General features: G+C 39.5%; 1 protein-coding gene across 2 annotated transcripts in view; it reads left to right on the top strand.

Annotated features, from left to right (window-relative positions):
• The window catches only part of LOC100703069 (leucine-rich repeat transmembrane neuronal protein 4), a 57,340-nt gene extending 38,470 nt beyond the window's left edge, over positions 1-18,870 (top strand). The window contains exon 3 of one of the 2 annotated variants that reach the window (XM_005473059.4): positions 14,162-18,870. In XM_005473059.4, the coding sequence (XP_005473116.1) occupies positions 14,162-14,380 (219 nt within the window). In that variant the 3' untranslated portion in view covers positions 14,381-18,870. The remainder of the gene's footprint in view (positions 1-14,161) is intronic. The other variant, XM_005473060.4, reaches the window with a different exon arrangement.
• The last annotated feature ends 3,132 nt before the right edge of the window (positions 18,871-22,002 follow it).

Below are 22,002 nucleotides of genomic sequence, written 5' to 3'. Positions count from 1 at the left end.
CTAAGATGAGGTGCAGGCTGCAGAGGTCACACTTCTGTCTTGCTCCGTACTTACAGATTTATTTTTATTTATTTATTTTTTATCTTTCAAACTCTTCAGTCTTCAGCCTTAAGTGACAGCAGTGCTCCCTCTGGAGCCACAAAGGGCTTTGGAAAGTTTTATTTCCACATAATGCAGTAGTGCTTTCAAAGACCTGTAACCAGACTTTGATGTGTAAAATCAGCGGCTATCTCCTCCAAGCTTACGGCACTTTCATCTGCCGCACAGAAATAGAAGAGTTAAATAAAACAAACTACAAACACCATGTGTCACTAGAGCCATAAAGACTGATGCTCATCACAGGGAGCGCTATATACTATAGTATTTTATCTCTACCGCAGTCAACAATCACATGTTTATCAGGTGAAGACAGTTTAATGAGAGTGCAGTTATCGCTGCTTTGTGCAGCTGCATGCATGAACAGCATTTGTAATATCCCGGGCTTTTAGGGAAGTGGCATGAGCAGCACCAGCGACACGGCATTAAAACAAAAACCAATCTTTGGGATCAGTGCCGTGGAAAAGACAGTTTGAGACTTCTGAAAGTGGGGCAGAACAGTCCGTTTGTTTGACAGGAAGAAGAAAGACGCTGTAATGCGATTCCATGCAACAGCTATTCTATCACAGAGCTGGCCTCGTGCCTCTTTGCTTCACTTGTATCCTTTAGCAATTTTCACTTCTCATCGACGCAGATGAATCTTTGCTGGGCCTTCAACCCGATCGTCCTAGTGCAGATTGTTCCTCTGTGGAAATATCACAGGAGGCCAACAGCTGGCTGCAGTTCATTTTTTGTCACCTCACTTTTTCAGCCACATCATTATTGAACAAGTCTGTTCAAGTTCAGAGGAGATTTCAGACTGTAGCACTTAAACAGATGGCAGTCCTCTAGGCCTTTTCTGCAGAAACAAAAGACTGACAGAGATAAACCTAAATGTAATATCTTTTTCCTGCAGTTGTCTTTGTGCAATCAGTTGTTTCCCTGTGCATAAGTTGGTTCTCCAGCCAAGAATGAGGCGTATTTAGAGCAGTGGAAATCTGTGTGTTTTTGTGCGTCTCCTTCGGTATATTCTTCCTTAAAGATTTGATATTAGTGTGAAACTAAAGCGGATATTCACACAATGACCCAGAGCATAAACTATCATGTGTGGCATACAGAGACCCGCATGCAATGGCACATAATCTTCCACAGCATTAAGAGTTAGACATACAGCCTATCCTGTAGAGTTATCACCATGGAAACTGGACAGAAGTGAAAAGCCTATACTACGGTGGATGGAGCAATGGCATGACAACATCCTAGGCCCTACTCTGTGACATACACAATATGGAAAAACTTTATCTGCCAGCCTCTCAGAAATGCAAATCACTGGCCGTCTTTAGCATCCTTTATTTTACTTCAACCTCAGCACTACAGTCTATGCAGATCAACCTGAGCTCTCAGAAGGGGTCAGTCAGGTATTTAAAAAGGGTGAGAGCGGTAAGAGTAATAACAATTCATAAAATATTCTTCAGAAATCCTGTTAAGCTCAATATATCAAACGCTAATGATTATTACCTTGTTCAGACTTTGAGCTCTCATGGTTGAATGCTTCAAGAAAGTCAGCTTTCACAGTATATGCTTAAATCACCGCAGCAACATTTTCTTGGTAACCACTGACTAACAAAAAAATCCATGTCTTATCAAACCAGCTGTCTATTTTGTGCTACTGTACTGGCTGCCCAAAATCTAAGAGCTTCTTTTCCTCTGCCCTTCTGTACTTTTGAAAAATATATATACTAAAGCCACTACAGGGATTTAGATGGGCAATGGATGAAATGACTGTGGAGGCCCATTGTTTTGGTTACAGCCCTCAACTTGACTTTGCCACCTTTGGTAGTGTATGTGTGCAGCAAACATTTTGTCAAATATCCAAATAACAGTTTAGGCTCTAAGTGAAGCTAAAGCATTTTGACAGCGTGCCACCAGTAATACAGTGGAATGTGCATAATTTAGAAACCTATGAGTAATAACGCTATGTTTACAAGAGCCTCCGCCACAGAGGCCTAGACACAGGTAGGAGACAGCCAGGCAACCATCCGTTGCTAGGGAAAAATGAGCATTCCTCACCTGGTTGCGAGTGATTACTGGAAGTTAGCTGTGCAATCAATTGCTAAAGCAGGCCTAAAGACTGGTCAGTGACACCTCTCCACCCGTCCACCCCGCTAATACCAGTCGCTGCTGAAAAACGATTTCCACTTCTCGTTTGCGATGCACTTTTTCAAGTTTCACTGTGGTTAGTTAGCAAGTTTTTGCAGAAAGGCCGGTGTCGTCCATGCAAAATTCAAGCATCCAGGGGAACTTGCTAGCGATCAAAGCAATCACAAGGAGGTTTTTGGTGCAGCACCCTCTTTGCTAATCATTGCACACACAGCCAGTAACCTCTGGCAGCCCCTTGCACACAGTTTTGGGAATAGTCTAAGTTGCTTGGAAAGAAAGCGGCTGGCATTCTTCCGAGCTCCTTAGACTAGCATGACCTGGATGCCTGAGAACCTACACAGACTGTTTTGAGAATACATGGCAGGGGGTCCCCAGCCATTCTCCAGCCCTGTGTGATTAGGCTTTTGAAAGTGCGCCACCTGTAATATAGTAAAATGTGGATTATTTAGAAACCTAGCCTGTTGATACTAGCTAACATAAATATACCATTTTATATAACATTTTAGCTAGCTAGAGGCATCTTGCTAAAATTTAGGACCTCAGTTTCATGTTATGATATGTTTGGCTGACAGTTTTTGCATACAGTTAATGTGGTTTTCATAGCATTTTTTTTTTTTTTTTTGCTGTTTCCACTGACTCCTGGCCAGGAAATGTCATGTAATTGAATTTGGCGGCATGTTTCCTTGATTGACAGGCATTCATGCCTCCTGCTTAGCCATGGTGGTTGCTAGCTGTATTCCTCCCATATCCCACAATAATTTTCCAAATTCTGGCAATCTGAAAACCAGCCTGAAAAAGGATCCCTCTATCATATAGTGATTTCTGGCAAATATAAAATGTGCCTACGGTCATTTGTTTAAACAATCAGAATCTTCAAATGCAGAACTTCCAGCATGCGGCTCATTTTCTAAATATAGTCCAGGAGAAAAATGTAACAGGAACAGTTTGCTCGAGACTAATTACTTGCCTTATGGTATTTGTCAGTATTTTCCATAATTAGCGGATAGCTTGTTAGCTCGTCTGCTTCATGCTGTTGTGTCTCCCTGACGATTCTAACATAAACTGGAAAGAAGAGTCAAGGAGAACAGAGTGTCATTGCAGAGGAAAAAAAGCCACCAGGAGGATTATAGAAGTATTTTTTTGCTTTTAGTTAGTCTGATGTAGGCCCCAAACCAAGGCTGAGTTTAGGTTTATACCGATCCCCCTTTTTAATCCTTAACCCCAACCCCTATCCTCTCTGCATGCATTTAACTCTAATCCCCAAATTAACCTCGAGCCCAAACCTTCACTTATCCTTTTTACAGAAGTTACGGCTGAACTCTGTGGCTTGTTACTAAATGCAGTCGCTTAATTGGACTATCGGTGTAAGATGTGAGCAAATTACCATATCTCTTATGTCCTGCAGTTCTTGCATATCAGCAGATTCCCATAGAGTTAAGATGTTTTAAATAAGCGGAAGGCAGGACTTAACTGTACACACTGTATCTGTGCAATCTTTCAATCAAACAAAATTTGGCCCAGCTTCTCTCCAGCAGCCATCCGCACAGTCAGTAAGCATTCAGTCTGAACCAAGGTGACTGTAATATTGCCATTGAATACACTAGTCTTTTATATCTTTCTTTAACTTACTAAATTATCTGTGCTTTGCAGCATTAGCTCTGCTTTTCACCTGGCCAAGGCAAGGCTGATAAACTATAGATCCATCAGACAATGAAATAGCTCGGCTGTGCCGCACTGAATCGTCTTTCTTTAAGAATTACTGACTGTATGCATCCTGACAAACTTCTTTTTCTTTTGTTGATATAGAGCTTTTTCTAATTTTAGTTACCTCCCTCGCTTGTTTTGTTATTTCTCCAAGATATATCTTATATATGAAGATGGACTTACCTTAGAAAACTGGCATCACATTTTAAGTGAATATTTGCAAATGTTACTTTTTGATACAGAGTAACGTTAGCAGTGTTCACCATGCACTCTTGATTGCACTAACTGATGGAACAGCAGCTCCTATAAATCAGGGGTTCTGTTTTCACCCAGTCCAGACATGACCGCAGTGTCCTAATGCTTTACTTTGTTAACCAGCTACGCTGCTACAGTAGGTGCTAAATTCCTCTGTCTGCACTTTGATGTCTGGAAGAACTTGTAGAGATTTATGACAAAAACATATGAAAGTAGACCAAATCAATCAAACTCCCATCATCAAGACCAACTTCCCCATGCATCCATTCTCCAGAAAAAAAAAAGAAAATAATTATTGAAAGTAATCATAGATGTTTTACGTTTGTTTTAACTGATGAGTAAGCCTATTGCATTTGCTTTAATTATCACCAGACTGCATTAAAATTTTAGAGACCTGTCTAGCTGAATTAAGTCCAAAGCAATTAAAAGAAATTAGTATATATACCCCAGCAAATCCAACGTGGTCTCTATATTATTTCAAATGAAATAATACCAGCTCTGACTTGTGGCAATTATACATACAAAAAACAAAACAAAACAGCAGTTGGAGTTTCTTGTTGCAAATGATATCCATTAGAGGGTCTGGCATGCTAACAAGGTTTACTTTAGGCCTTTGTTCAAATGGTGAGAAAACCCTCTGCTGTGATTTTTCTTTCCCTCTCACAGGAGTGTATAGCCTTTAATACATGTTACAGGATAAAAGCAGAGTTTATCTTTACTGCATGTGTGATATCAGCTACATAAATTAAATATGAATCTTTAGCAATATTTTATTACACTATATGATGCATCACAGTTTCAAGTAAAGAGATGTGACCTTAGAAGTGAAATTATTATTTTTTTTATTATTATCATTTTAGAACTGGGGTTTTTTAATGGCTGTTTTGACAAGCAGCATCAGTACATACTGAATGTGTGTGCTTGAAAGAGTGTGTGTGTGTGTGTGTGTGTGTGTGTGTGTGTGTGTGTGGATGTGTGCGAATGTGCACTTAGGAAAGTGTGTGGGAGTGTAAAGAGAGAGAAAAACAGTCAACGGGGGAGAATGAACCAAACAGTGTAGCACACATCCCTGCTTAGTGCATGCCTCTCGATGAATATGGATTCATCTATGCATCTACATTTTCTTGGCTTCCATATTCAGGTTACTTATATCTACATATATCAGAAAAGACTACGTAGTGACTCATAAATTGTCCCTCCAGTAAATAACAGTAAATCTCAGCAGGCATTGCCAACATTGATGAGCAGAAAATGGGATGAGCAGCATTAGGAGGAGATAAATCCCCACATCTGAAGGATTATGGTTATTTTGACAAATGCAAAATGCTTTTCAAATAGAAATGTAATTACATGGTCAATATTAAAGTCAGCAGAAGATGATCTTTCTGGAATTCTAGCACACGCAGTATCAAATTGTAAAACTATTAGTTGCCTTTCAGATGGAGGTCAACGTCTGCTCTCCTTATTGCTACTAAAGCCCTATATGGAGGGTGCTAACCGCCTGCTATCTTGTTCAATTAATGTTACATGATTTATGAAATGAAACGTTCTCCAAGGACAATTTAGCCTCTGTCCCTTGTATGCACATTTCTGACCTTCATAACAACGCATTTCCGCTGCTGTACCGTATGTCCTGCTTAATTAAGCTTACTGACTACTTGTTATCAGCTTCATGTCGGCAATGCTCATCCTAAAATTATTTTCCAGTTCATCCATGGTAAGCAACAATCAGAGAAGGGGAGTCTTATGGCCATTAGGATGCCATTCAGCAGCCTTGGGTGTGCAGCCTAATAGACAGCAATGATAATAGAGGCTTGTCTGTGCTCTCTCACCGCAGCGTTGACCACTGAGTGAATTATCCAGCTGACAGAGAGCAGCAGCACAGCTCGGGCGGCGGATGTTGTTAATATGCCAATGAGAGCTCATGCCTCCCGTGCCAGTCTGAGGCATGCTGGCATGGTGCAGCTGCCTATCACGCAAATGGGAATTATTTAGCTGCAGCTTGACCTACATTCAGAGCAGTGCAAAAGGGGGACCACCTATGCGAATGTTTTCATTAGCATCACAAAGCTAATCGCTCGGGAATTAGAATTAATTGCTGTGTACTGTTCAGATCACTGGCCTCTTTAGCATCTGCTGCAAAGTGTTTTCGAGTGGGTCAGCAGAGCGCTCTACTGGAGAACTGTGACATTTGTAATGCAACACCAAAATCACGAGAAAGTCTGAAGTTACACTGAAAGTTTATGATGCTAGGAGGCTGCTTAGAGTCAGGACAACGCTTTGAGAAAATGAAGCTCCTGGCTATAGACAGCTAGCTTAGATGAGCATGAAGACTTGCATAAGGGGGAAGTCTTTAAAGCCCACTGATTAGCATGTTATAGCTTGTTTTGTCCATACAAAAATCAAATGTTACACACTGTTTCCAGTCTTGGGATTAACTTTAACTTAGAAATTTAGTAGACAAAATCCTCTGAATCTTCTTAAATAGTTTTTTTTGCATTTACTAGTTTGATTTTTTTTTTTTTTACTAGCTATTATTATTATCATCATTATTACTATTTTTACCATCCTGTGGCACTTGTTCGCTTCACGCCTGTATTAAAAGCCAAGACATGCATGTTAATTTTGTTTTGTTCATTTTTCCTGTTTTCAGCGCCTCGAGGCATTGTAAAACCTACACAGGTTTTTGTGTTTTTATTTTCTCTTTTGAGCACATTGAGTAGACTTATAATGAAATGCGCTATATAAATAAAGTTTTCATTGCCATTGTCAATTTATTATATTTATTTTCATCATATCACGTAAGTAGCCAGAGGGCAAAAATAACCAAAGAAATGAATATTAGATGCATATATTTATTCTACTTTGCAAGACACATATTCATTGCACGAGACAACAAAAGGCAGTTACAGGAACTATTAGCCAAGCAAAATTTAGTTACAAACAACAACATCCATATAACATAACAAAAGACGGAATGGCAACAATGTACATGTAACGCAAGTTCAATGTTCATTGTGAGAGCAATTGCTACACAAAACATATATAATTAGTAAGAAGACAATTCACAGACACATGTGAATGTACTGGTAATGTTTGAGATCAGCTGCTATTCATAATACATTTAATTTGTAAGGACTAGAGTGCCAAAAAAATTCTAAAAGCTTTTTAGATTTTGACAGTTCTGGTAATCTAGATTAAACTGACCATGTAGGAGGAGTTGTGGAACAGACATACATACACTAGGATTATCATAGTAATATTATTATTATCATTGTATATTTTGCTGTCCCACATATCATAGATTTGACCTTAAACACCATGGATTATAGCGAGGAACAGAAAGTCTTCTATCTGAATCGAAGTGGTAAAGCAAAAAGGGCTTTTTTAAATCAACTACATTCATAATACCTTATTCCCAAGAACCATATTCCTGATGTTTCTTTGAAAACTGTAGCTATTCCAAATATTTTGGCATCTGTGTAATCCACTCTACATTTCATTAGCAAGACAGTGCTAACTTTACAAAAGCACTAGATGTCACACAGACAACTTAATACCACACACAGAGCAGGTCTTGGGAGAAAACGGCCGCAGGAGCTGGTAGTGAATAATTTTTCATGTTGCTTGAGGTGAGGATTTTAGTACTCATGTTTTGCTGAGGGCACACACAGACTGTAGAAAAACCACACCCTGTAGTCATTTATTTCTCCCAACTTTTTGTTTAGGTAATTTCTCCGTGTTTTGTTTTTTCTTACTTTGTCGTTTATTTTTTTTCCTCGTTTCCATCTCATCCAAAAATTTCATTTTCTCTCTTATCTGAAGCGTTAACCACTGCTCTTTTTTGTGTTATCAACACTCAATACCCAGTACACAACGCCACACAACTAAACTGAAAGAAAAGAAAATAACCTAAGAAAAAAAGGCATTATTGTTTATTCTAATAGCTGTCACCACTTCAAGCCCAGAGCAATTCCCACAACAGTTGAGAAGATAATTTCTTAACACTTTAAACTCTAGAGGTTTTCAGTGATAAACAATGAATCATAGCTGAGAGGAAGATGTGGGGGAAAAAATAGAAAATAAATACGGGATGTAATAACCCGAGGTATAAATGTACCTCCGTACAATATAAACAGCAAAGAGTACCTGAATTAAAGGTGTAGTTTAGGTAACGGCCTCTGCGGAGGACACTTGTCGTGTTCGCTTCTCCTGAAATTCACTTCAGGGTAAATAGGTCAAGCTGCAGTTTAAACAGTTAACATAAAGTGAAGACAAGATCAGGCTGATGCCAGATGTCCGCTCTATTACCTTGGCCGGTAGCCAGTGACTCACTGAATAACAGCGTTCACTTGTCAGGAGGAAACAGAGCTATTCTTAGATGGCTATTGTAATCAAGAGATTTGAATTCATTTGATACTTTTCTGCTTTCGTAGAGCACAGCTAGATTGGAAGGGACTTTAGGAGCCATTAAAGTTGAGGAAAGGTGACGATCATTCCTCAGGCGAAATCCAGCTATATGCAGCGTTCAGCTCTGTTGGCAAATGTCCAAGCAGAGGTAGCCAATGACTCACCTCTGTAAGAGCTCCAACTATAACAGCCAGCGTTTCCCCAATATTCCTGATTAAACCTGAATGCTAAGTCAGCTTAGATGGCCAAAAAGGGTTTTACTCTTTTCCTCTGTGTAAAGACATGAAACTGATCCTGTTTTAGATCAGCGCTTCGGAGATATTAAAGATGGCCAGTGAAGAGCAGGGAGAGGACTCTGTGCTCTGTGGAAATGGAGCCCGATGTTCCCCTGACCTCACAAATGTTCTGTTTAAACACAAAACAGCATTTATCCCAATTTTAATGACCGCCAGCTGCAGCAGCTTCATCAGACCTATGAAGGGAGATGACATTAAGTTAAGTGACTTTGTTTTGACATTTTGTATTTGAGTTATTATTGGACGCTATTATCCACAGAAGCTGACAATGGGTGAAAGAAAAGCTGTTGTCTTTAACAAAAACAGCAGAAGAGAAAAAAAATCAGCTGGTTAATTCAAAGTGGCGTTAGACAACTTCCCCCGCACTGCTCCCCCACACGCCGCTGTCATAAAGTGACTGAAAACAGAGGCAGGTTTTTTTGTTTTTTCCTTTGATGTAGTAGAAGTTATGTCAACTGAATATCAAGTCTTCCAGCTTCCTCTATTGAATGAATGGCTGTATGAGATTCACATTTTCAGGTTTTTCCACTTTCCCTCTTTGTCTTAGTTGCCTTCCTTTTTTCATTGCATGTTAAATTCAAATGTTACTGCAGTTGGTCTGATGCCTACCATTTTAGCAACATGGAGAAAGCTATTGTTAGCTACTGGGAAACAAAGCAGTACCTCTTCTGCTTTGGCAATTAAACCTTCTTGTTTCTGGGAGACTTTTTACCAAGCAGCAGGGACAGTTGCTCAGTGAAAATTCTGTTTAGGCCTCAGTTACACCAGCCTAGAGTCTGTTTGACGTCCCCCTGGAACCGTGATTGTCACAGTCACCCATAGTTTGCATGACTTTGACTTGACTGCAAGCATTTGCTAATTAACCAGGGAGCAGTAGTGAAACAACACAAATCGAAAAAGGAAAATATTTTCTTTCAAAGTAAAAGTCTTACTGCTGAAACCAACAGGATTTTCAGTTTCGCTATAGCTTTGTGAGCAGGTAAGTATTTGCAGACAGGCCTTTTTCTTTTAGTGTTGCATGGTATAACTCTTTGTGACTACAGTAAGCAACTTAATGCAACCGCTTGTCAATCAGTTGGGGAATACATATTTCACCAGCTGATGAAGGTGTCACTGCACCACTGTGGCTTTAGCAGCTGATTTCACAGTGCCTGCCAGTAGCCTCCAACAACCACTCACAGTCACGGAAAACTTATATTTTCCTAGCAAATGGTGGTTTCTGAAACAGTTGCCAAATGGTCTCCAGGCTTGTGTGACTGAAGCCTTCTGTAGCCTGTTAAAACCCAGATTGCATTACGCTGTAGCCATTCACTCTGCAGTCAACATTTGTTTCATAACGACAAGTTAAAGCTAAACTGCCCATTTAGACATCAGTACATTGTACACAGATAGTGACCTTTGAGTTAGAGGATAGCTGTTTGCGTGGCTCACAGCATGGTTAGTCATTTCACCTGTTTTGTTCAGACTGAAATATCTCAGCAGGATTTCCTGATTTCTTTCCGGTTTTGAACAGTCTGTACGATACTGGATAGTAGACATTAATTTTCCCAAAATACAGATTGGAAAATCTTTGGTGACCCCTCTAAACTTTAATTGCACCATTAGGTCAGATTATCAGTTTGCTATTTCGTTGCTTTATGGCCAGGTACATGTAATAGTACTCCAATAACCTCTGTATAGTGCCAAGTAATACATGTTAACTAACATGATAAACTAAACAGATAAACAGTGAGTTTTAATCCTGCAAAACCCCAGAGAGGGTAATCAAATACATACATGCCAAGGTTTGTAGCATTAATGTAGCATTTTTTCATTTTAGCTCACAACCATGAGCACAAATGATTAGATATTTGTCACTTTGATCACTAACAATGCTTAGTGATAAGCTTTCAGTTTCACAGATTTTATTCAAAGTGGACATCCTGCATTGAATTTCTCTTGCTTCACCGCTGCCTGAGAGTATATGCCCTAATGTTTTGCATTGTTTTAACACATGGCGCTTTATGGGCTCGTGCCGCTTAGTCTTGTTGAAGAGTTCATATGAGAGGGTGCCAAAATATAGGGTAGAGTGAAAGATATTCAGTAAAAATCATTAGGGTGATTCATACTGTAAGTGCGAAATCCAAGCTTCCACTACTTGACGTGTCACATCTCACTACTTCACTCACTGTTTCAGTGAAAACTATTCTCAATGATGAGTGTTTAACAGTTACAAACGGTTCTGCTGAGCTTAACTCTGCAGTGTCTGTAGAACGCCCACTATAAGGATTCATAGATGAACTGTATAGCATGGTAATGTGTGGCTGTATTTCTACTTTTTACAAGACGAAAGCCGTAGCTATTCCTGATGGTCATTGAAAAAATACTGTGGAGGGGCTTTAATAGAAAAAAACGGAGCCCATGAAATGGAAATCATAGCCGGATTTCTTGGCATTTCATCCCACGAATAGAAACTTAGTGAGTGCACTTTATATAAGCTGTAGTAGGTGACAGTGTGAGTGAAGTGCTGGAAAAGGCTGCAAATGATTAAAGTGTTTGAGGAGGTGGCAATAAACAACAGGGAAAAGGTTCAAATGCAGCGTGGTTGTTTTGAAATTGTTGTGGGTTTGTTGTAATGTATGTGTTTATTCTAATATGCCTATGTGTTTTATGATGGGTGGCATATAATTACCTATGTCTATGGTTTTCACTGAGGCATCTCCGCACTTGCTGTACCACGCTGCACCCTCTGGTCAAGCAGAAAAATGAATCTGACTTTGGCGCCATTTGAATGATCAGTAAATTTTATATCCCGCCCACAAAGATGCAACTTTAAACCTCTGTATAAAGATTGACTTGTAAACTCATACACAAATTTAGACTGGAGACAGTGAATAAATAATTCTATCTGTATGACAAAAGAGGAGTCTCTCTCAATGCTTAGGTTTGCATTTTTCTTTTAACTATTTGCATTTCCCATTGAACGTCACAAATCCTTCACAAGCCCCAAACTGTTTAAGAGGTCATAAGAAGCTTTTGCGGTGGCTGTGGTGCCTCGAAGGAGATAGAGCGGGCTCTCCGCTAATCGAAAGATCCCGAGGTCCTCAGTGTGCATGTCGAAGTGTCATTGGGCAAGATACTCAGCAGCCCTCAGAGTCTCATAGGTGTCCGTGAGAGAGCAGTGCATGAATGTGTGTGGAAATGGCTGAGTGTGGCTTGTAGTGTAAAGCACCGCGTAGCGAGAAAGACTGAAGAAGCACTTTGTAAATGGTGCCCATTTACCATTTCTCTTTCAGGTCTTTTTGTGATGTCTGAACTACTGATGCTGTTAACAATGATGAGACCTATATGATTATAGCACTATTCCTTCCTAAAGGTGTATTTATTTTGTAATTACAGATCTGTACAGGTCCCTGGTGGATAGGCGCGAAGGCCAAGAAAGCCTTTTATAGTCTCTGCAACTGCAGCTCAGTTTGTTTTATGGTACCTTTGGATTTCATGTGGAATTAACTGGTGAAGTTAAACACAGGAGGCAAGAAAGTGTTGTAGAGGCAAAGGTTGTGGGTGCTCTGCCAATTACTTCTGCAAAGAAGGAAAGGGCTATTGGTTTGACCAGCTAACCAGGAAAAATTTATATCCACTTCACTGCTTACGTGTTTGACTTTTACTATTGTAATAATTGGAGAAACAAGTTCACGGTGTAGCCTTTCCCCTTTGGCAGTCTGTACCGAGAACTCACAGATCCGGATCCCCCCGCATTTACCTCATTTTGCATTCAGAGCATTGTTGTTCATGAATTTTTTATCGAGTCCTCCGTGTAGTGTGCAAAGTTCAGCTGTTGAATTAGACAATGGAGTGTTTTCAACTAATCTTCCCATTAAAGTGGAGAACAAACCGAGTCGTATCGTTTCCGAAAAGGAAAACATAACCTTTAGAAAGCCGTTATTTGAAATTTAAGGGTCTGAATGGTGACGGCACTCTGAATCTTGACCCAACGAGATAAAGAGAAACCTATCTGAAAGCCATTTCTGCATCAAATCAGCTTTAAGCAAATCCTTTTGTGATCCAATAAAATAATCCAAGACAGCATATTTTACAATAGATGTGCTGCCCACAACTAAGATTACAGCGAACTGTGATTTTTCTCACAAGCACTTTGAATATATTCTCCATTCTTTATCCTACACGTGAGGAAAGATTACATTGTAATGACTGATAATGGGATTTTATTCCTGAGGATATTGTGAAAGTAAATGAAAAAAAATGATGTTATGTATGTTTACATGAATCTAGGTTTAGAAGAAGTATTAAAGCTGAAAGTTGTTCTGCACGTGTTCTTTCTGTTGTTATGTGAATGTTTCTGTAGACTGCACAATCACATACAGTGGGGGAAATAATTATTGATATGAATATATACTGAATTATAATAAGAACCAAACAGTTGACACCTTCTTAAGAAACTTCTTGCTGATGGTGTTGTGCAGGTCTATAATCTATAATCATTGACAGCTCTTTGGTCTTACCCATAATGGTGGAGTGGTTGGTGACGCTGTGTACAGCCATGCTTTATATAAATGATGTAAATATAATGAGTTGAGATCAAGAGTATCTGTAATTTATTGATTGATTGATTGTAATTGAAGTGTCATATGGGCCAATCTATCAGAAAATTTTGGTTGCATTGTCAGGAATCAAATACTTATTTCACTCATTGACATGATCGTTAAAATGAAAGTACCATAAAAATTATTTCTTTTGATCGTTTTTACACTTACAAATTCAGCAGGGGATCAAATAATTATTCCTCCCCACCGTGTGTGTATATATATATGAATATACATTAGGATATTAATATCAATATTGCACAGGCTCTGATGCAGCTTTATCTCGTTTAATTGACAGAATTCAGACCGCAGTAGCACGTAAAACGAAGAGGGGTCTTTGAATCAGCAAAGTGCTTGTAATGTAATAAGCACTCTCTTCTAAATGGAGCCTTGACTCCATTTAAAAGAGGGCAGAAAATATGTGTGCACTCTTGCTTAAGGCTTTCATCTTGCATATAAATCACTCCTGAAAGTGGGTGTTTGAGCGCCACAGATTTCAGGTCTTGGGGCGCATGCTGTATTACCGGCCAAGGCTGCATTAATGACAGAGCTGTGCCATGGCAGCATGAAGTAAATTAAGCCAATTCCAAATATTCTAAGGATTTTTTTTCTTGCTGTTTTAAAAGCCTTACCCTTACATGTGCTTCTTCTTTCCCTCTACTTTCTGTTTCTGTCTAGGTACCGCGGCAGCTGAGTGCTCTGACATTGTACAGGTGTGAGCAGTCGGTTCTGGATTACTGCCATACCCACCTGTCGCTGCACCTCAATGTGGGCATGGAGCCCTCCACTCAGGCGCAGGGAGGTCCAGGGCCAGCATTGTACCAACCCAGCCTAATGGCTGCCCTCCCCTCAAAGCCTGTGCTGCCTTGCCCCCAGACCCACTCCCACCACCACTGAGCTGTGCACACCACGAGGCTCTGTCTCCAAACTACTGTACGTCAGCTGCACACAATCACAGAACTGCTCATACGAAATAAAAGGCTGTGTGGGAGGAAGCTGGGACTGGTAAAGAAGCAAAGGAGACAATTAATTTACTGCAGAGCATCCTGGAACCAGGGTAATGAAAATGAAAATATTTCTCAGTGGAAATAAAGGGGTGCAGCAGTTTTGATTAGTGAGCTTCTGACCTATCTGACCCTCAATGTCCTCAATTAGCAAAGGAGGCTGAACTTCAGCATGACTTTCTGCATTCTGCTTTGCCTCTTGAGGAGTATTAAAGATAATAATTTCATGATTTGTTAATCTTATTAAACATATTTCCTTGACTTCTCATAACGTGGACACCCCTCTGCTGTGCAGGTAAAGTAATCAAAATGCAAAACGTTGTAAACAGAGCAGGGGGAAACAGCATGATAAGCAACTGAGTAGCTGAACAAACGAAAGCTCGGCCAAGCTGAAAGGGTTTCTACTGTTTTGGTTTCTTTTCTTTTTTCTGATCATGCTGTCAGCCAGAGGTCTCTCTCAAACTCAAGTCCCTGTAGCGTTTTTCATTTCGAGAAATGAGCCTCTCCAATGAAATTACCCAAGACAAGAGAAACAAGTCCGAAAATAGCGGACAGTAATTGTTTTATAAAATGTACAGCCCACACATCTTGCTGGCAGTCAGTATAATTTACATGGTGACTTTTGAATTGCTTAATGATTTGTGATGTTGATCACGTTCTTATTCATTTGAGAAATAAACAGAGGAAAAATAAACACCAACTACAGAGCTCGGTGCACTGGGACGTTCAGATGTTTACTTTTCATCCTTCATTTAAATCACTTATGTGGCTAATGGTTTTTGGTTTTTATAATGTGTTATTCAGCCAATTATCTGATTGTACACTTGCATATCTACACGTGTGCTTTTTACAAAATGCTACAATATAATATATGGCAAATAAACTGTGGTAAATGACCGGAAACAGTGTCATTCATCAAGTTCAGCGGTATCAACCCAAACAACTGTCTGCTGTACTTAGCCAGCTGTGTAGGTGGTTTAAACTGCAGAGCACAGAGCACAGCACAGGCAGGACTGTCTGATAATGATGTGTGTTTGGTTTTTGCCTTATTGATCAAGACCCTGATGGTAACTTCTCTTGCTTTTCTTCTTCTGTGACTGTGTGGTATCTGATGTGATACAGTAAACTCGACTCGCTGAACTCATACACTTCTAGGCTATATTGCTTTCAGGGAAGGAAAACGTGTACAGATCACCCAATTAATATCCTGAATATTGTTCAAAGCAGCAGTTCTATGTTCTTAACATAGACACAATTTACGATGAAATTGGTAAAAGGTTATTGTGATATAAAAGTATACATAAGGTTTTTCTGCTGGGAATTGACCGTTAGCTAAACCTGTCCAGTAAACAGCAAACATCAAATAATAGTTTATCTACAATAACTATTTGCAGCAGTCCTGCCGAGCTTCGGATTTCTGCACATTTTGAACTGCTAACCTGCAAAATCAACACTCACCATTTAAGGAGATTATTAAGTATATGATGTAAATGTTAGCATGCCCAGCTTACAGCAGTAAGCAGTTATAATACAGTTGTAATAGAATAGAATAATCCTTTAATTGTCCCACAAGGGGAAACAGTTTTACACACAGTTTTACCTCTGAGGCCAATGAAAATTAGTTGACTAAATTGTTTGGGGTTTAGCGTCCTACAACTACCAAGCTCACTACACAAGTCCCCAGAAGTTGGTCCTGAATACTGATTCAGCATATTGCAGAGTAATATTAGGAGCTCAGTCCTTTAATTAAATCTACGCTACACGCCTAGCTAACTATACCAACCGGCAAAAGGAGTAACAGTAAACATTTAAATAAACACAGGAGGGGCCGCTTAATCGCATGCACGCTATATGGACAAAAGTATTGGGGAGACACGCCTCAATGTATTAATTCAGGTGTTTCCAGAATTTTATACAGGTGTATAAAATCAAGCGCCTAGCTATGCGGGCTGCTTTTTTAAAAAAAACATTTGTGAAAGAATAGATTGTTCTGAAATGCTCACTGAACTCAAGCATGGAGCTGTGATTGGATGCTGCCATTGCAAAAAAGTCACTGTCCAAAAATTTCTGGCACAACTTCACCTGCTTCCAAGGTGCATTGAGAAGGACAAAGATCTGGTGGCGTGAAGACTCCAGCGACACTTGAAGCACTATAGAACAAATTTATTAGCTGACCAACGCGTTTCGGCTTGTGGCCTTCATCAGGGTCATCACAAAATACCAAACAGTTTGTGTTTAAATAAATAAAGAAATCCAAATGAACCAATCACACATAAACAAGCTGACCAGTCAGCATTTAAGGGGGTGGTACTAGCCAAGGCATTCTTATTACCGACACATAACACAGTGACATTTTGTCGCGTCCCGAGGCATCACATGGGAACCCAAAAGGTAACCTTCAACGTCCCTATGATACGTGCCCGATTGTGGATGGAATTCAATAGAATGACGCTCCCGGCGGTAACACACATTCCTGCCGTGTATTCGAGCCCTAGCCCTAATCCTACCTTATCCCTAACCATAACCATAACCTTAATCATATCAGATAGTGTTTTCCAAAGCGATTCATGATGAGAAAGTAAAATAAATGTACATGTGCAGATTGAATCCAAACAGTTCTCATGTTTCGTCCTGTTTCCGAACGCGTAACATATTGATGATTTGTCACATAGTGTAATATGTTACACTTTGGGAGTGAGAACGTGTTGTACTGGCTGACTGGTTGGCTCTGGCTGAACTTTCAAAAAGATTTAAAAAAATTATCAACTCCATAATAAAAATTTGAACTAGTTAACAGCAATTATCATTACAATAAAAGGTTTTTGGTTTTTGTTTCTTTTAAAAAGGTCTTTGAAAATCTAATTAAAAATATAAAAACAAAATAGCATAACTGGCAGAAACTCATTAATAGACCTGCTTTCATACCTCTCTTTAAACAAAATATCCAGAATGCTTCATGATGAGCTTTATTTTTTATTGGCATTGACGCATTTAAGCCCAGTCAAAGAGGTGATAACATTAACTTTATCAGGAAAAAGAGACATCTACTTTAAGTTTTTATTATGGAATTAATAATTTTTTCAATTAATTTTTTTTAAGTTCCTGTGATTGCTCTCTGTAACTTTTAACTTTTTCTGTCCACCTTTGAGAATGAACTACTTTTGGATATGTGGAGTGATTTCCCCTTTAAATTTGTAGTGGTTCAGTCCAGAGCCTATTTGGGCTGTGGTTCAACCAGTCAGCCAGTACCGCCCCCTTAAATGCTGATTGGTCAGCTTGTTTATGTGTGATTGGTTCACTTGGATTTCTTCCTTTATTTAAACACAAACTGTATTTTGTAATGACCCTGATGCAGGGCACAAACTGAAACGCGTTGGTCAGCTAATAAAGTTATTCCATAGTGCTTCAAGTGTCGCTGGAGCCACCAAAAAGTCACTTGTGTGAAATTTTTTCCTACCTATAGATTTCATAAGTGGTATTATTGCAGAGTTACAGAGCGAGGTTGCCAAGTGCTGAGCTGCATATTGCGTAAAAGTCTCCAACACTATGCTAACTCAATAACTGCAAAACTACAAACCTCTGACATTAGCATCAGCATAAAAACTGTGTACCAGGAGCTTCATGATATAGCTGTTCATGGCCAAACAGCTCCTGTAGGTATAATGTGTACAAGGTAGCTCTGTCCATTTGTCCACATAGTGTATATGTAAATTTTGGTCTCCTGTTTTTGAGTTAAAGAAGAAAAATGCTTAAGTTTAAAGTATAATGTTGACTATGTTTGAACTGCATCTAAATTACATTTTAAGAAACTCATCAAAATATTATATACCTATTAAATTTTTACTAAAGTAGTTTGCTAGCAGCAGCTATGAAGATCTATTTATCTTAGCTGGCCAAGCCATTGCTTGCAGGGGCGTCTTGTGTGCATCCATGTGAAATTAAGAACCCAGTGAATGAAAAATAACAGCGATGATTTAACAGTAGATTAGCCCCTAAACTCTAATGCAACAGTAATGGATGGGGATAGGGCTTAGCAAACGGTCAATTGTTGAGAGGCTTTTTGCAATATTGATTTAAAAAAAAATGTTTTTGAACATGTGACATCACAGATTAAATTGTACTGAGAAAATTATATTTATTATACATTTTGTTTTCTATGTGTTTGAATAGAAATGTCCAGGGATGTACAATATTCTGTCATTATCAATACTGTATCCATCTCCAGTCATGCATAAGCTGTACTCTGAATATTTTAACGCTGATTGTATAAAACAAGTCATCTGGCATCATGATGAACAAATGAATGACGCATTGATTGTGTACGGCAGCACACGTGTATGTCCGATTTTCAACAGTTCCTCAATAACAGACATTTTGACCATGCTCCGCCTGGTGTTCCTCTGTTAAAAAAAGAAAGAAAGAAAAAACAGGCAGTGCAGAAGATATATCTGCTTATGACAACACGCTCTGACACACGACAGATTCATGCTGCTTGAGGATTTACTGCTCTGTAGCCGCGCACACGGAACAGTTTAATGACACTGATAGACTGCGTATACTGCACTCGCTTCAAGTGTTCAGAAGAGCGTTGAGAGAATCAGGACAGTGAGGAGCAGTAGATGCAACACAATAGCATCAGACCTAAGCGTTTGCATGGATTTACACTAACAGGCTGATGACTCATCATACTTCAACCACCACTGACAACCACCTCTTGAGCAGCTCTGTCTCTACAACTTTACCCGCAAACTAGGAAGATAATTATCACACACTTCACGTCTTAAATCAACTGTGTGACTCACAGAAAGGGAAAAGAGCAATACAGGATATTTTAAAGTTTGGAGTGTGTAGAACTAGGAGGGCTGATAGATGATTTTTACAGGTCACAAGAAGATTTAGGCATGTGAAAAAAAACCAAAACAAAAATCTTTTTCTAATATAGAAATGTTGTCATCTGAAACCTTGAAATGATTAAACTTATATGAAAGTATTGACTGAAATAGGCTGAAAACAGAAACACTCAACTGTTCCCAATTTTGTGGATGCACACCGAAGCCAGAAGGCCACTAGAGAAAATCATTCTTTTTTAAAAGGACAATGCCGATGCTTTCACCGTACAGGAACAACCACGCGCTCCTTGCAGATGCTGACTGGCTTAATTTCTTGGAAATGAAAAGTGCCAAGGTGATGGTAACATTTTTGTTTTTGTTACTTACTTTTATCGGTTTGGACAACACGTGCGTCCTTCTGACAATCTGTTGGCACTTTCTTGAAAAGCAGGCACAAGCTATTTTCTCACCTCTTCTGAGCTGTCAGACTGAGGTAGACAATGTAACACTTTATAGTATATGGGCTTAAAATCCCTTCATCCCTCATCCTGTTCCATTGATTTCATCCAGCGATCATATTTCCGGGGGGTTCAGGATGTCGTCGAGGGAGATTTCCACATTTACAATTCTCATAAAAGCACACTAAAGTAAAGGGTAGAGAGAGTGTAAAAAGTTACGATAGCTTCTTCATTCAATCTATTTTTTATACTGGTTTTTAAAATCGCCCCAAATAGCTCTGTCGACTTGTTTACTCAGATGTTCTGAAATCAAATAAAATTGGGCCAGATGTTTTTGCTTTTGGCATATTCTAACCTAAATTCCTCTCGTGGATTCTGAGTGGTTGCTGCAACACAACAGATTAGAGAAAAATTTACCTTTTCAAACTGTAACAGATGCACGGATCATCTCGAAGTTGCACAGTCAAAAGCTATACATGCTTTTGTTTGTGATTGTTCTCCAGGTGTATTTCTCTTCAAACAGGGCTTTGTCTCACCCACAAGTTTAGGATATGTTTGAAGTATTGAAGGATTTGAGGTCAAACTGAAGTTTCTGTCTGTCTTCAGCCGCTTGCACGTTGCCCCGTCATTTAAGAATTGTGTTGCAACTGCTGGCGGGCAACACAGCTGTGAAAGCTCTTGATTTCCCCGGGGAGTTACATTGCTGCTACGCTCACAGTTTGAGGTTACCTTTACCATTTCAGAAGCCCAATATGACACTGGTATTTTTTTAACAAGATGCCAAATCACAAGGCAATTTGACTACGTTCCTGATACATTTTATGGTCAAAAGGTGTAGCCACTAATGCATCCAAGAACTAGCAGCATTGTTTGTCCCATTTTAAGTTGCTGAATACTAATTAAAAATCTTTGGTTTGCACATGCCTTGTAAAGGTAGCTGCCTTTTACCTTATCTATACAGGGAGTGCAGAATTATTAGGCAAGTTGTATTTTTGAGGAATAATCTTATTATTGAACAACAACCATGTTCTCAATGAACCCAAAAAACTCATTAATATCAAAGCTAAATGTTTTTGGAAGTAGTTTTTAGTTTGTTTTTAGTTTTAGCTATTTTAGGGGGATATCTGTGTGTGCAGGTGACTATTACTGTGCATAATTATTAGGCAACTTAACAAAAAACAAATATATACCCATTTCAATTATTTATTTTTACCAGTGAAACCAATATAACATCTCCACATTCACAAATATACATTTCTGACATTCAAAAACAAAACAAAAACAAATCAGCGACCAATATAGCCACCTTTCTTTGCAAGGACACTCAAAAGCCTGCCATCCATGGATTCTGTCAGTGTTTTGATCTGTTCACCATCAACATTGCGTGCAGCAGCAACCACAGCCTCCCAGACACTGTTCAGAGAGGTGTACTGTTTTCCCTCCTTGTAAATCTCACATTTGATGATGGACCACAGGTTCTCAATGGGGTTCAGATCAGGTGAACAAGGAGGCCATGTCATTAGTTTTTCTTCTTTTATACCCTTTCTTGCCAGCCACGCTGTGGAGTACTTGGACGCGTGTGATGGAGCATTGTCCTGCATGAAAATCATGTTCTTCTTGAAGGATGCAGACTTCTCCCTGTACCACTGCTTGAAGAAGGTGTCTTCCAGAAACTGGCAGTAGGACTGGGAGTTGAGCTTGACTCCATCCTCAACCCGAAAAGGCCCCACAAGCTCATCTTTGATGATACCGGCCCAAACCAGTACTCCACCTCCACCTTGCTGGCGTCTGAGTGGGACTGGAGCTCTCTGCCCTTTACCAATCCAGCCACGGGCCCATCCATCTGGCCCATCAAGACTCACTCTCATTTCATCAGTCCATAAAACCTTAGAAAAATCAGTCTTGAGATATTTCTTGGCCCAGTCTTGACGTTTCAGCTTGTGTGTCTTGTTCAGTGGTGGTCGTCTTTCAGCCTTTCTTACCTTGGCCGTGTCTCTGAGTATTGCACACCTTGTGCTTTTGGGCACTCCAGTGATGTTGCAGCTCTGAAATATGGCCAAACTGGTGGCAAGTGGCATCTTGGCAGCTGCACGCTTGACTTTTCTCAGTTCATGGGCAGTTATTTTGCGCCTTGGTTTTTCCACACGCTTCTTGCGACCCTGTTGACTATTTTGAATGAAACGCTTGATTGTTCGATGATCACGCTTCAGAAGCTTTGCAATTTTAAG

Source organism: Oreochromis niloticus, linkage group LG12, assembly GCF_001858045.2.
Source record: "Oreochromis niloticus isolate F11D_XX linkage group LG12, O_niloticus_UMD_NMBU, whole genome shotgun sequence".
Taxonomy (NCBI): Eukaryota; Metazoa; Chordata; class Actinopteri; order Cichliformes; family Cichlidae; genus Oreochromis; species Oreochromis niloticus.
The sequence above is the reverse complement of the archived record's forward strand: the minus strand, read 5'-3'. Positions and strand labels throughout refer to the sequence as shown.